At 38.3% G+C, this 13,914-nt stretch overlaps 1 protein-coding gene across 2 annotated transcripts; it reads left to right on the top strand.

Moving 5' to 3' along the window:
- Positions 1–1,861: 1,861 nt before the first annotated feature.
- On the top strand, positions 1,862–13,291 carry LOC116098355 (killer cell lectin-like receptor subfamily E member 1). Of its 2 annotated transcripts, none has more exons than XM_031380996.1 (7): positions 1,862–1,919; positions 7,244–7,442; positions 9,686–9,787; positions 10,039–10,077; positions 10,983–11,128; positions 12,077–12,177; positions 13,053–13,291. In XM_031380996.1, exons 2-7 carry the CDS (start codon positions 7,262–7,264, stop codon positions 13,162–13,164), a joined length of 681 nt encoding a protein of 226 aa, XP_031236856.1. In that variant the 5' UTR covers positions 1,862–1,919; positions 7,244–7,261; the 3' UTR covers positions 13,165–13,291. The 2 variants fall into 2 exon arrangements, with proteins under 2 accessions (XP_031236856.1, XP_031236855.1); XM_031380995.1 differs by lacking the exon at positions 1,862–1,919 and adding an exon at positions 5,417–5,521.
- The last annotated feature ends 623 nt before the right edge of the window (positions 13,292–13,914 follow it).

A 13,914-nucleotide genomic window follows, 5' to 3' on the forward strand; every position in this document is an offset into this window, starting at 1 on the left:
GCAGGTGTTCCCTGGGGCTAGCCCCAGCTAGCCCAGAAAGGCAACATAGTTGAAGAGCTTACCTAGGCCTACCCAGTCTGTAACCATAGCAATGAGCTGAAGAGGAGAGGTTATCTGCACCTGGCTTTTTAGAAGCCAGGTGATCTTGGTCAGAGCTAAGCTTTCTTTCAGATTGTAATCCTTGTTTAGTTCCTGCTAAATTAACATGTATTTACTCTGCTGCCTGACTCATTGTGTTCCTAACAAAGAGCGATGTACCTGCACTTTGTTTTGATATATCTTGACCATTGTACCATCTGACTTTTTCAAACCTTTCTGTATCGACTATTTAAACCTGACTCCATGTTTGAAAAATACACTCAGACCTTACACACTGGTGTCTAGTCTGTTTGTCAAAGCCGAATCCCGTGCCCACCTGGCCAGAATCCCTAGTCCCGTGGAATAAGGGGCCCCGAAAGAAATCCCGGTCCGCGACACCGGGGCACCCAGCAGGGTTGGATCCAGTACAAGTTTTGAGTTTTATGATTTTCAAATCACCTGAAAGAAACTTCTAGATCTTGCTTTGCTCTGGCTAGCTGCTGGTTTCCTTCAGCTACAGAGTTGTCATTCCTCCACACTTAATCAAACACTGCGTGAATAAGTACACACACGGTGTTGACTTTACAATCCTTTTGAGTTCCACTGCCAGGGCAAAGAGCCATACTGACTCATGAAGTTATTCACTTAGCAGATAAGAAACCCACTCGAGGGTGTGTGCCAAACAGATACAGGGAGAGAGAGAGACATCTGTCTCTCTACCTTGCATATCATTTTTGTATGAAAATCAGAATTCCTGCTAAGTATAGTTATGGTCCCTGTGAAACAAGGGGCACAGAAGCCCCAAGTGAAGCTCTTGTCTTGGTGCCATGTCAGATTTCCTTCTCTTTCTAAGACTTAATGAGGATATAGGCTCAAGGTGTGTTGGTTTGCATTCTGGTTGTACCAAATCATCACCTGTGATTTTGTCTTTTCTCTTATGTTGTGTGCCTTTCTGCCGAATGGTAGATTAAAAACTGCTTTATTCTCTCATTTTCCAAATTTGTTATTTTATTTGCAACAAAGGGAAGAAAACCTTGCTTGGACTACTGGTTTTAGCCAATGACCAGTTGGCCTGGCTATTTGAACCCTTGTAAGTACAATACATTATGGCAGCAGAAGTAGATGGCTTGCCACATTCCAGCAGCAAAGCATGAGATCTCCCTTCCCAGGATATCCCCCCTTCACCTTTATATCAATAAGACCCCCACTAAAGGTACTGCCATATTCCATCAATGCCACAGGTGAGGTGAATGAACGAATCTTTTTTTGTTTTCGTTTTTATTTTTCAAGACAGAGTTTCTCTGTTCTGGAATTTACTCTGTACTCCAGGCTGGCCTCAAACTCAGAAATTCACCTTCCTCTGCCTTCCAAGTGCTGGGATTAAAGGTGTGCGCCACCACTGCCTGGCAAATGAATGAATTTTTACATCTGTCTATAAATTCTTAACAGGATAGAAACATTTGTGCATGGTTTTGATGGACAGAAGTGAGACTACCCAAACCTATTACTTAAATACACTAAATATATTATCTCTATATCGTTTCATAGTAGGGAGGCATGTTTTCTTCCTTAAGACATAGACTTGTCAGACTACCTTACAGCATGAGACCAGGCTTAGACAAAGATGGGTCAGTGATGGGCTAGACCACACCTAACCTCAGGTCAGGACCAAGAAGGTGGATGTGGAGGTGGGAAGTGGTTACTGGATCTCATTGGGCACATAGAATATATCCTCTTTTTCTGATTTTCCTTACTAATTTTGTGCTTTCAGTTGATTTATCAACAATATCATTCACTTGTAGAGAAATAAGCCACCTTTCATCGGACATCTATTTTGACATGTGAGTGAACCTAATTAATTTACAAGGCAGTTCTGTGGCCCCAAATTTCCTTCACAGTTTGGAAGGGTGTGAGGGGGATCCTACAGGTGGTCATGGTAGGCAGGGAGATGAACCTTGAAAAGGTGCAAATAAAAACTCAGTTCAGATTGACTTCATCAACCTGGATCCAAGCTCAGGAGTCTGATGCCAAGTAGTTTATCGCCAGTATATTTAAACTGAATGATTTGGTAAAAAGTTTCTTGGTACAGTACAATTCCTGGTGCATAAGAAAGCATGATTATATTGGAACTTAATTTCTTCCAAGAAGATGGGTTCAGAGATAAGTTACCTGTATTAGTTTAAGGGCCTACTGAGGATCTGGCCTGGTCTCAGTCATACAGATAATGTAGAGATATTTTGGGCAATTGGTCATCTCTGGTCCTGGTTATGGGAGCTTGGAAAAGCCTCTGGATATACAGATTACTGTATATAACCAGCCACCTCTGGTTCTGATTGTAGGAGCTTGATATGACCTGGCCCAACAGATCAACAGGCTGTTAATTACTTCCCATTCCCAGCTTTGTAGATGGAGGAATAGGTTTTATGTCTATTTGTTTGAGAGGATAATTATGCTTAACATTCCTAACTTCTGGAGAATTGTAGGTACAAGGAATTTCATGGGGAGCTCTCAACAAGGCTAGATTTCTAAAGTAACTATGGCCATTTTCTGCATAGACGTTAGGTGGCAGGCTAGATCCATTTAAGAACTCCCTGTAGCTATAGCTGTCACAGAATAAGGAATACCACATTAAAAATAAAACAAAACCCCAACAACTCCAGTGTATCAATATATCAAAGTATCAAATGTATCAGACTTTAATGTAAGACTGCCAACTTAAGTGTTAAGGGAACCAAACACGTTTTAAGTGAAAGTATATGTGGAAAATAGTGCAACCCATGAAAATGCAAGTAAGATAGACTTCAAGAAAAAACACAGGCAATCATCTTCTGTAGGACCCTAAGAGTGCAGAAAACCACAGCTAGAATTGACAAAGGAAATCAAATGCTTCTCACAGGTGAGGGGAAACATTATCCGAATGAGAAGACAGCTTAGAGAGTGAAAGACTTTGCTAACTATTGATCTAATGACAAATATGCACATGAATGTTCCTGGAAAGAACCTTGCCTGACTAGATTAGATTTTGCGGATGCTGAAATGCTGCAGATCCAGCTTTGTGTCTCCAAGACTCAAATAGTAGTTTCTGCATACCCAGACTATGATGGAACTATTCATTCCTGAGTTATCAGCCGGTGTATCTATGGATGGATAAATGAATATATAAATGTGTGTGTGTGTGTGTGTGTGTGTGTGTGTGTGTGTGTGTGTGTGTATATATATATACATATATATATATATGTATGTATATATGTATATGTATATGTGTGTGTGTGTGTGTTGCTCAGACACACAGACACATACACAAAAGACTATTATCCAGCCATTAAAAAAAATAAAGTCATGTAATTTTTGGGAAAATGTACAAAGTTGGAGAGTGCTTTTGTAAATAAAATAACTAGGAATGAAAAGCAAAAAAGGAAGGAGGAAATATTTAAGAGGGTCTTAGAAAAGCCACAAACCCCTTATGCTCCTTTCCTGGATCTTTTTCTTGCTAGCTGAGTCAAAATTTCTAGAGATTATACTGCCTAAAAATATCACACATATAATTGCTAAGATGACTATTTAAGTATGCCCAGGTAGAATATGTTGCAATATTTTGTATGTGTGTGTGCGATCTATGTAAATTTATTTATTTATTTATTCATCATCCATCCATCCATCTATCTATCTATCCATTCATCTATCCATCCATGTTTTTGTTCTTAAAAAAATTCCTTTCTTGTATGTGAGCTTATCTAGTGTGCTCATAATTAACCCAGTGATTTCACTTATATTTCAAATAATTGAAATGTTTTCTTTCTTTCCTCTAAATAGTGTAATTACAAAATCCCCAAATCTCTTTCCACAGTTGATGAATCTGAGGGATACTTCTCTCTGATACAATTCAAATTAAATATCCTTTGATCAACAACCAGGCCAAGTGTGGGTCACTTTGACTCATCTTGAGATTCTTTATTGCAGTCTTAAATCCAGAATCCAGACATCCCAGTTGCACATAAGCAGTAGAGGCCCCAAGACTGTGAGGCAGACTCCTCAAACTGCACAGCCAGCAGCATTGAGCCATTCCCCAGGCCACTGAGTGAAGGGGGACTCTTAGGGGTATGAAAAGAGACCCAGGGTGGGAGCAGTTGTATGATATAAGACTTTCCACACATTGTGGTGCAGGGGATCATGGCCAGAGTCTTTCTTATCCTCCCACTCCCACAGCCTACTGCCTACTGGTGGCAGTGTTAGGGTCACAACTTCACAGGATCCCCACCACTTTGCTGTCTGTCCCGACTTCTCATTACTAAAATGTTTAAGACACTTAGTGATTCTGAAAGTCTGGCCTGGGGAGAGTAACAGCAAAGTTTTGTTTTCCCTCTTTTTAGTTACTTAACTTTCAATTTTACAAAAAAGATGCAAAACATGAGACAAAACTTCTGCATGTGTATATGTAGTCAGAGAGAAATCCACTAGGAAGAATTAAATAGGCAAGCAACTTATTCAAGATGACAGAAATAAGGGAAAGAAATGGAGTTCATTTCTGAAGCAAAAAGCAGAAACAAAAGAGAGAGATAACATGAGCTAATTGGAAAATCCCAGAAAGCATTGTGGAGGAGGTCAGCCAATGGCTGAGATAGCATTATGGAGGAGGTCAGGCAATGGCTGAGATGTTTGTTGTCCCAGTCTGTGATTTCTGAAGCTGAGCTGGGAAGAGACTTTTTTTCCTCCTTTCTTAATAGCTATTAGTATTAGTATTCTAAAGTAATGTCTTTACCTAAGTCTTTGAGAGAGACATTCCTAGGGCATAAGTCTGGAAACAGGCTGAAAATTTACATCTCAAAATGCACAACTACAGTCTTCAAAGGTACATACTTTGAAAAACATGCAGGTCAGCCAGTTATAGTCTAGAAGAAAACTGTTTAAAGTTTAGTTAAGTTCAAAGAGAGGTTAGTGGTGACCACACCCACCAAGTACACATGCAAACACACACACACACACACACACACACCATTCTCATGTCATTCTGACTCGATTGAGTTTAAGCTATGATTCCAGAGAGTCATATCTGACATTTTAGTGAAAGTGTTCTTATAGGAATGAAATATTTGATCACATCAATGTTTGCTTGTTGTTTTCAAGATCCATGGCTTGCTGTGCCTGGGAATGAATGCATGGCCTTACTTGAGTAAGCTATTAATGAATGCACAGCCTCCTGGGTATTAAGCAGTGGATGGACACATGATCTGACTTGAGTTCTAAGGCCATGCTCTCACCCATGCTGTGGGTGCTAAAGGGAAATGTGAAGCATTAGTGAGGACTTTGCTATGGGGCTGTGAAATGTGATCGAGCAGTCTCCTCCCTGCTCCCAGTTCTGTCTTGCACATCCTGCTCCTGACTCTCCTGATTAGCACATATTAAAGCTTTAGCATCTGTTCCTGGAATTTCCTCTTTGCCTCAGGTATGTCTGATCATTTCTGGTTGAGTGTGGAACATATAACTAATACAATTTGTTTTTGAGGGAATAAATCCCCCTTGAGGCATGTTTTTAAGTTGTTTATTATATCTTTATTTTATACATACGGGTGTTACGTCTGCATATATGCATGTGCACTCTGTGTGTACCTGGTGCCCCAGGCAACTTCAAGAGAGAATGGGATAGCCTTGATTGGGAGTTACAGAGGATTGTGAGCCACCATGTGGGTTCTGGGAAGTTCCCTGGAGAAGCAGCTAGTATTCTTAACTACTGAGTTATCTTTCCAGTCCTGCTTAAGACATTTTAATTGAAAATAAACACTATCCAGAGTACACAAGAAAGCAAGGTTTCATTTTATTTGATTCTTATTCCCAATCTACAGAAATCAATGACAGACCAAAGTAGGGATAGCACTACCCCAGCTTGGCATGGTAACTTTCAGATGTGACAGTTTTTCACAGTAAAGCTTTTCTGGAACCTGAATCACAAATAAATGACTACATTCTGGTCAGCGTTCCCCAGCTCTGTCATGGAGAGTCAAAGTTAGGAAATAATGTACAATTAAAATTTCTTCTCCCTTTGAGTTTTAGATATTTTAGTATTTAATCTATCTTGGTTTTTTGTTTGTTTGTTTTTAATAGCACTTGCTTAAATACTAACATAGTGCAAAGGTGCTAATAATCATCACTGGAGGAAACAGTGAAAAGCATGTGTTAGCCCACACTCTAATTAGTTTATCTAATTTCAGACTGTATAATGCTATCTGGGGTATTTAGTTACAGCCAGAGCACTAAAAGTTCTGGTTGCATAAACTGAAAGTCACCTGACTTATTGGCTGGATTTCATGGTGGATTTCAGTGATCTTAGAGGAAGCTGAGCCTAGAAACTTTGGAGGTGAGTTCAGTGTAGAGTTATAATTGACTTTTTTCAGGTTCAAAAACAAATCACACTCCTTGAAGAGCAATACAGATTTAAAGAATTTTCTTACAAGCTATTTTTTTTATCTTTTTAAAGGTTTTAATTAATTCTTTCATATTTGCTTTTTGTTTTGTCTTTATTTCACTTTGTTTGTTTGTTTGTTATATTTTGGTTTTGAGAAAGAGTTTCACTATGTAGCCCTAGCTCGTCCAGAACTTGCTATATAGATCAGGTGCTGGCTTCAAACTCAGGAATCTGCCTGCCTCTGCCTCTTGGATCTTTGATTTTTTTTTTTAGTTTATAGTAAAGACAAGAGTTCCTACCTTCCTTTCTCTCTTTCTCCCTTCCTTCTTTCCTTGCCTCTTTTTGTACATATGTGTTTGTGTGTGTGTTGCTAAAGATAAACTTAGCACCTCATACATGCTAAGCAAGTACTGTACTAATAAGCTATGCAACCAGCCTAGTCATTTTTATTTAAGAACTAATTTGGCCAGGAGAATTAGAATTTCAAGGTAAACCACTTACATAGGATGTATAAGGTGCAGGATTGGAGCCTAAGTACTAAGGTGTTTTATAGAAAATAATAACTTTAGTTAATTTACTTCTAAGTTTTTGGTAAGATGTTTTCATATATTTTAGGTTTCAAAGTTGAAAACGTGCATTCACAAAAGCACATGGGCATATCTATTCTTTGACTAAAAGCTTTTAGAATTATCACTTTACTCAATTTTACTAAAACACACCTCCCCAGATTATGATATGCTGATACTTACATGGCTTCCCTCACAGCTCTTTGTCTTTATAAAGATGAACGAAGCACCCATGACCCATTCTACCCTAAGTGTGAATTCCCAGCAGAAGAGCAAGGCAAAGAACAATATTAAGAATACATTTCATTCAAATGAATTGTCATCCGTTGAGCAGAGACAAAATTACCAAAAGTATCTTAAGAAGGATGAAAACACAGCAGAAGATATCATTGGTGAAGGTATGGTTCTGTATTCAGTAAACACAGAGAGGTTGTTGAAAATCCAGATTAATGCTAAAGTTTGTTAGATACTACGGATATACCAAAAGGGGGCAGAAATGTTCCTTCCTTCATTTGTTCTTTTCCTTCCTTTCCTTCCCCTTTCTTTCTTCCTCTCTTCTTCTTCCCTTCTCTCCTCTTTCTCTTTCTTTCCTCCTTTCTTTCTTTCTTTCTTTCTTTCTTTCTTTCTTTCTTTCTTTCTTTCTTTCTTTCTTTCTTCCTTGTCTTTCTGTCTTTCTGTCTTTCTGAATCTGGTTAGAAACACAAAGTTAAAATGAAGTATCAATTTAATCTAGATTATAAGAAAAACTAAATGGTGAGTACCACAATAATTGAGTTATCTAGATAGTTTATATTGCTCGCTGTTAAAGTGAGAGTTGCTTTTGCCTTGAATGAAACAATAAATTATTGAGAAGTGAAAAAGGATGGAAGTGAATTCCCTGGCTACAGGATTATAGAAATTAAAGTATGAAAAAAATTACCAGATATAGCTGTCTAGGGCACTGAGTCTTAGAATTTTGTTCTGGCCATTATGAATTTGGTTGAGCTGATTGGTTTCTGACCAGGGTATTGCGTGCAGGAGATGCTTTAAAACTTTACTCTCACAATATCCTGAAACAAACAAAAGATGAATGTATTTCTTTCAGACTTGGAACACGAAACAAGTTGGATATAAGCAAAGATAAAATCAATTCTTTGTGAAGTTTTCATGTAGTTAATGTAGTTATAGGTTATGGCTTATTTCTGAAAGGTTCCTCTGATTATCACAGGCTTGCTTTAAATGTCTGTAAGATCCAAGCTTAGATAGAGAAAGGGTGATTAGGATTTGGCAGAGGTCAATTCATAGATTTCTAAATAAGGAAGGAAGCAAAGAAGAAAGATACAAAGAAAGAAAGAAACAAAGAAGGAGAGAAAAATCTGCACTTGCGTGGTGAGGTGTTAGGAACCAGAATGCCACTTTCATCTTTACTTTTACCTAGCTTATTTTTTTTTTTTTTAAAGAGAGTGATATTCTTAATGAGGAACACTGCTGAAGTGGAGAGAGTAAAGCATGAATTAAGTTTTCCATAGTAATGCTAGTAGTCTGAAAGCTCACCCCCAAATGAAAAGACAGCAAAATCCCACTGCAATGAAGCATAGGCTTCCATAGAATGTTCACTTAGAGCATGTTAATCTTCGTTTTTTTCTCCTAAGAGGAGATTGTGTCTATTCAGTGGTAAATATTTAGAAGAGACTATTAGCAGCAAAGCGAAGGGAAAGAAAAGCCAAATAGATGAGAAACGCTGACCAAGAAGAAGAGGATTTCTGTGTGGCACTGAGCTCCCAGGTGAAGCTTGAGTCTATTATGGATGTGACTCAGTCCCTTGCTGGTTGCTAGCAGAGAGAAGGTGGTGTCCATTCAGCTGACTAGTGGTAACCAGGTAGATGTTCTAGAAAGTGATGGCAGTATGGTCAACCCTCCTCCTCAGCTCCATTACGAAGTCTCATCCTTGCATGACACACTGTAAACCGTGATACATGCTTGCTGGGTTAAAGAAAAGACCCAGGAAGTATGGAAGGGGAAAGAACTGATCCAAAAATGTTCACTTGGCTTCCTAGTTCAGAATGCAGTCACCTGTACAGAGAGGAATTCAGAACTAAACCAATCTTTCCCCATTTATGTTTCAAGTTGTGTTCTTGTTTAGCTCCCACACTACACATACCCTTTTCACCCTAAAGAGGGTGGTAGAGAGTAGGGTTTGAGGCCAAATAAAGGAATAAAAGACTAAATTCTACTAAATGATTATTTTAACCAAAAGGCTTTTTACTTTAATTCCTGTGTTATTCAAAATTGTGAATTACTCACTTATGTTTTTGACTTCTCTTTATCAAGTGGTATTTGTATTTCTTACATTGACCACTGAACTCTATTTTAAATTAAATATATTAAACTAGTGGAACATTCCAGATACATTAGTTCCAGATACTTGTGATGGTCGATAAGTAAATATATTTCTGTTGTTTAGGCATTTTTTAAAAACCAATGTGCCATTGTTTGCTTTAAATCTTGGGTGAAATATTTAACAGGCTGGCTATGAGAATCAAAAGTGAGTCATTAGGATGCTCTACTGATGAGAGCAACCCCTGGAACAACTTTGCCCATCCTATCACCTCATGCCACTGCCCAATACCTTTGCTCCCACTCTTAGTTTTATTTTTTTTAGGGAATTGTTCATCTCCATGGAGGCTCCTCTCTAGTGTGCTGGGTGCCATGTGTCTTCTCCTGATGTCCGTAGCCTTGGCAATGACCACTTTCATCACAAACTGTGAGTGACTCTTGCAGAAACTTATCATGTTCCTCCCTGGCTCTGGGTACTGTTGAAGTACTTGTCTCTTATGTGTGGGGCATTGGATCTCTGGTACCATCACCAGAAAACGATAATGAAAACTACTTCAGTTTTAACATCATATCTAAAATTGCTTCTTTGTTGTTCTAGAACAAACTTTTTTTTTTTTTATTAATTCTGTTGATGTGTCAATATAAAAGAACTAATTTTGATCTGGTCTGTTCTTGTAGTATCTTCTGAAAGATCATCTTCTACTATTCAGCAAGAAGGTAGGTGTTGATTTCCCAGCCTAGGTGCACAGATTCAATCAGGAAAACATGTTTATTACTTATATTGCTTCCATGAGTAGCAGACAGTCTTCATAGGTAAGACACTTCAGAATATCTAAGAAAGAACAGGGCATGGTCCCAGCCATTTAGGAACTTACATGAATATGGAACAGAAGTTTTTGGATAAGCAACTGCAACACAACACAGAAGTACTCTTGGTGTTATTGCATACCTCTGCATGCAACATGAACAATCTTGTGAGATTCCATGGTCTTCTATGGAATAGGACTAACATGAAAACAAACTTTGGAAGGGCAATTTCTCCAACCACAAGAACAACAAAAAACCCCAGAACCTAATGATTATATAAAAGGGTGTTTCCACCCTGACTTAGAAAAACTAATGGCTCAGCAATGAGAATGGATCAGAAGCAGAAATGTGTTCTTTGAGATAGAAATGGTCTAAAAGTTCACATAAAACAGAAGTATGTGTTTTCAGTTCATAGTTTTATTATAATGACTTTAATTGTCATTATAGAATATCTTTACCGTGTTGTGAGTTGTAAGCGTTCTCTGTTTTGAACCAGTGAAAAGCACAAATCTAGGATTTAGGTCTGTGACTCTCTTCAGCAGAGTGACAGGCACTCCTTCTCTAGGGCTCCATCATCCCTGTCTGGATCTGTGACTCTCTTCAGTAGAGTGACAGGGTCTGTGACTCTCTTCAGTAGAGTGACAGGGTCTGTGACTCTCTTCAGTAGAGTGACAGGGTTTGTGACTCTCTTCAGTAGAGTGACAGGGTCTGTGACTCTCTTCAGCAGAGTGACAGGCACTCCTTCTCTAGGGCTCCATCATCCCTGTCTGGGTCTGTGACTCTCTTCAGCAGAGTGACAGGCACTCCTTCTCTAGGGCTCCATCATCCCTGTCCGGAGAACTGGGTCTGGTTCAGGTGCAGCTGTTATTACTTTTCCAAGGAAGAGCTAATGTGGAGCGAGAGTCAGCATGCCTGCTTGTCTCGTAACTCCAGTCTCATAAGGATGAACAAAGAGGAGATGGTAAGTTCTGCAACTGTGAGTCATGAGGCGTGAGATGCCCTAAGAGATGAAATAGGCTAAATGGAGTGCCACCTACATTTGTTTAAATTTAGCACTAGATCCATGATTGAGGATAGAATTGTTCTTTTGTTGCACTCTTTATGTCAAGAAGACCTATGTATTATAAGAAAAAGATAGAAATAGTAAAATCGATATTTTGGAATTACATTTCATGAAAAAAATATTGAACTTGAGCTTGGTGCTAGAGGATCACAAGTTCAAGGCCTGCCTAGAGTTGAAGGCAAGCCTGGGCAACTTAAAAAAGCCTTCTCACTCTCTTAAAAAACATTAGGAATATAGGGTGTTGAAGAAACCTCAGTGATAAAACATTTCTCATACATGTAGGGCCCAAAATTCAGTCTTCAGTACCACCAATAAATAAATACATATATGAATGCAGAAAGATACACTTGTTTTCCATAACAGATCAGCCAGAGAGAAAAGAAAAGCAAAACAAGACAATACGGCACTGCACAGCACAACATGGCCTAGAAGACCAAGTGACAGTGACAGAGAATTCTTTCTAACTCCAGTCATGATAGCAGAATAAAGTTAAAGTGTCTATGGTATGCTCTCCCAATACAGAGTCTTGTTATTAGATACCTCAAGGTACCAAATTAAAGTGAGTCTCCAAGAAACCTGTGAAATAGTGTAAAAACTAAACCTCACCCTCCTCTCAAACTCGGCACTATCTTTTGATCATCTTCCAAATCTCTCATGAGAACAGAAAATTTGTACTTTTCATAGCTTGGGCATGTCTTGTAATACAGTGCCATGTGTGTGAGGCTGCAGACTTCAGACATAGAATCAATATATACAGATGGAGTCAACAGTTTCAAAGTCACCGCCATAGAGCTGATGAGAAGATGATGATGGGAGCCATAAATATCTTTGTTTTCTCACTTTCAGAATTTCTTTTCTTTGAAGTCTTTCTTTTGGGTTGGAGCTTACTATAATGAAACTCACAGACAGTGGCTGTGGGAAGACCATTCAGTTCTACCCTCTGGGATGTAAGTAGTCATGTGACAACAGGTGTTTAGAAAGCAGACCCCAGGCAGATGAACATTCTCCTCACACCATTGCCTTGACACCCTCTTTCCTGATTTGGATCAACCAACTATCAGTTTCAACAATCTCTTTCTCCCCCGCACCCCCACCTCCCCACCCCACTCCAAGAAGGAGCTTTCCCTAGCCACCTACTCAGGAAATGATGGCCTTAGCTAGCAACTCCTTTTATTTAGCTGATGATGTTAGCACTCCTTTATTCAGGATAAGTTCCTTTAACTCTAGGGTTCAGGAGAAACCTCCTTAGTTCAGTGTTCTGTCCTCTGCCCTGTCAAACCAAAGACTGCATTATAAAAGATCTAATGTCAACTGCAATATGTTATTAATATTCTCCTGGTCTTTAATATTGCACTTACCATGAGACCAAATAACTGGTATGTAATTGCATATTTAGGTGAGTTAGTCACAGTCTGCTTTGCTCTATTTCACTTTTTAGTTTTTTACTGTGGTGTCATCAATGTAGTGCCTTGATCTTGTTGATATCATGCTCCTCCACTAAGCTCTACCTCACAGCCCTACTCACAGTCTTCTTCTATATTTATTTATTTACTTTTGAATTTGTCTCTCTATACCCTGATGACCAATTGACATCCTTTGCCCTTAGACTCTTTCTTAGTTGAAATATTAATTGATATTTACAATTATGTACTGATTTGATAACTTTGTCGTTTACTACCATACTACTGATAAGAATTATGGGTTACGGAAAGCCAGCAGATTGGGTTTTTGACATTTACATGTAGGGCAACAGTTCTGTATTCTCTGAGGCATTTGAATTCTATATAATCTTGTGATAACAGTGGAATTTCTTTCATTTTAGGTTTTCTGATCTTCAAGCTAATATGAAAAACTTCTGTGTATCTTACAAATCAAAAGAAGCTTATATGGAAGATAACTGTGAATACAAACTGAAATATATTTGTAAAAAGTAGCATATTTAATTCTATGAGTTCATAAAAGATATGAAAATTAAACTGCTTTTTTTCCTGGGGTGTTTATTTTATGAAGAAAATGTGGCAAATATTTGCCTTTGCTTAAATAAAACTATATTCAAATATATTCTAGTGTTATTCCTTGTCAGTATTTATGCTAACAGGTTATTGCATGCATTTTAGAAGATCCTATAATAAGTGATTTCTGAATGAAATAAGGAGGTAAATCTGATGAGGTCAGGTTAAGGTATAGCATAGACACCCCTCCTCCCCCCGTATAAAGCCTTCTTCCTTGTTTTGCTTTTCTGTGTCTTGAGTGGCCCTGGCAGTTCTACATCTAGGTTAGTATCTCTAAAACATGTTGTTCTCATCTCTTGCATCTGAAAAAATCTGAACCTTAAAACAGCTTTTACTCCAGGAATTTTGAGTAAATAACTTCAAACTTGTATTTGCACAATATACTTTACTAACTTCGAGTTCTACTTCCTTAAAGAGTTAGTGGGAAATATTGAGTGTAAAAGAACAATCACTAGCATATTTTAAATTGACTTCTCTTTTGACTTTTTGTCATTGTTGGCAAAACTGTGCCTTAATTGGGCTATGTTCCTTATAATCATGGATTAGAATACAATTTCCATATTGAAAACTCATTTGATCTGACCACCCTGTTTATGCATGTAGCATTCCAGTATACTCAAAATACAGAAAGTTATTGTCAATCAGTAATGATAAGATACTGTAAAGTGTTAA

This window comes from Mastomys coucha, unplaced genomic scaffold (assembly GCF_008632895.1).
Source record: "Mastomys coucha isolate ucsf_1 unplaced genomic scaffold, UCSF_Mcou_1 pScaffold20, whole genome shotgun sequence".
NCBI lineage: Eukaryota > Metazoa > Chordata > Mammalia > Rodentia > Muridae > Mastomys > Mastomys coucha.

Bases quoted from the DNA above. Each gene is read 5' to 3' on its own strand.
- LOC116098355 (XM_031380996.1), top strand. From the start codon at position 7,262: ATGAACGAAGCACCCATGACCCATTCTACCCTAAGTGTGAATTCCCAG. The intron at 7,443-9,685 runs GTATGGTTCTGT...TATTTTTTTTAG, and splicing joins AGAAGATATCATTGGTGAAG to GGAATTGTTCATCTCCATGG. The intron at 12,178-13,052 runs GTAAGTAGTCAT...CTTTCATTTTAG, and splicing joins TCAGTTCTACCCTCTGGGAT to GTTTTCTGATCTTCAAGCTA.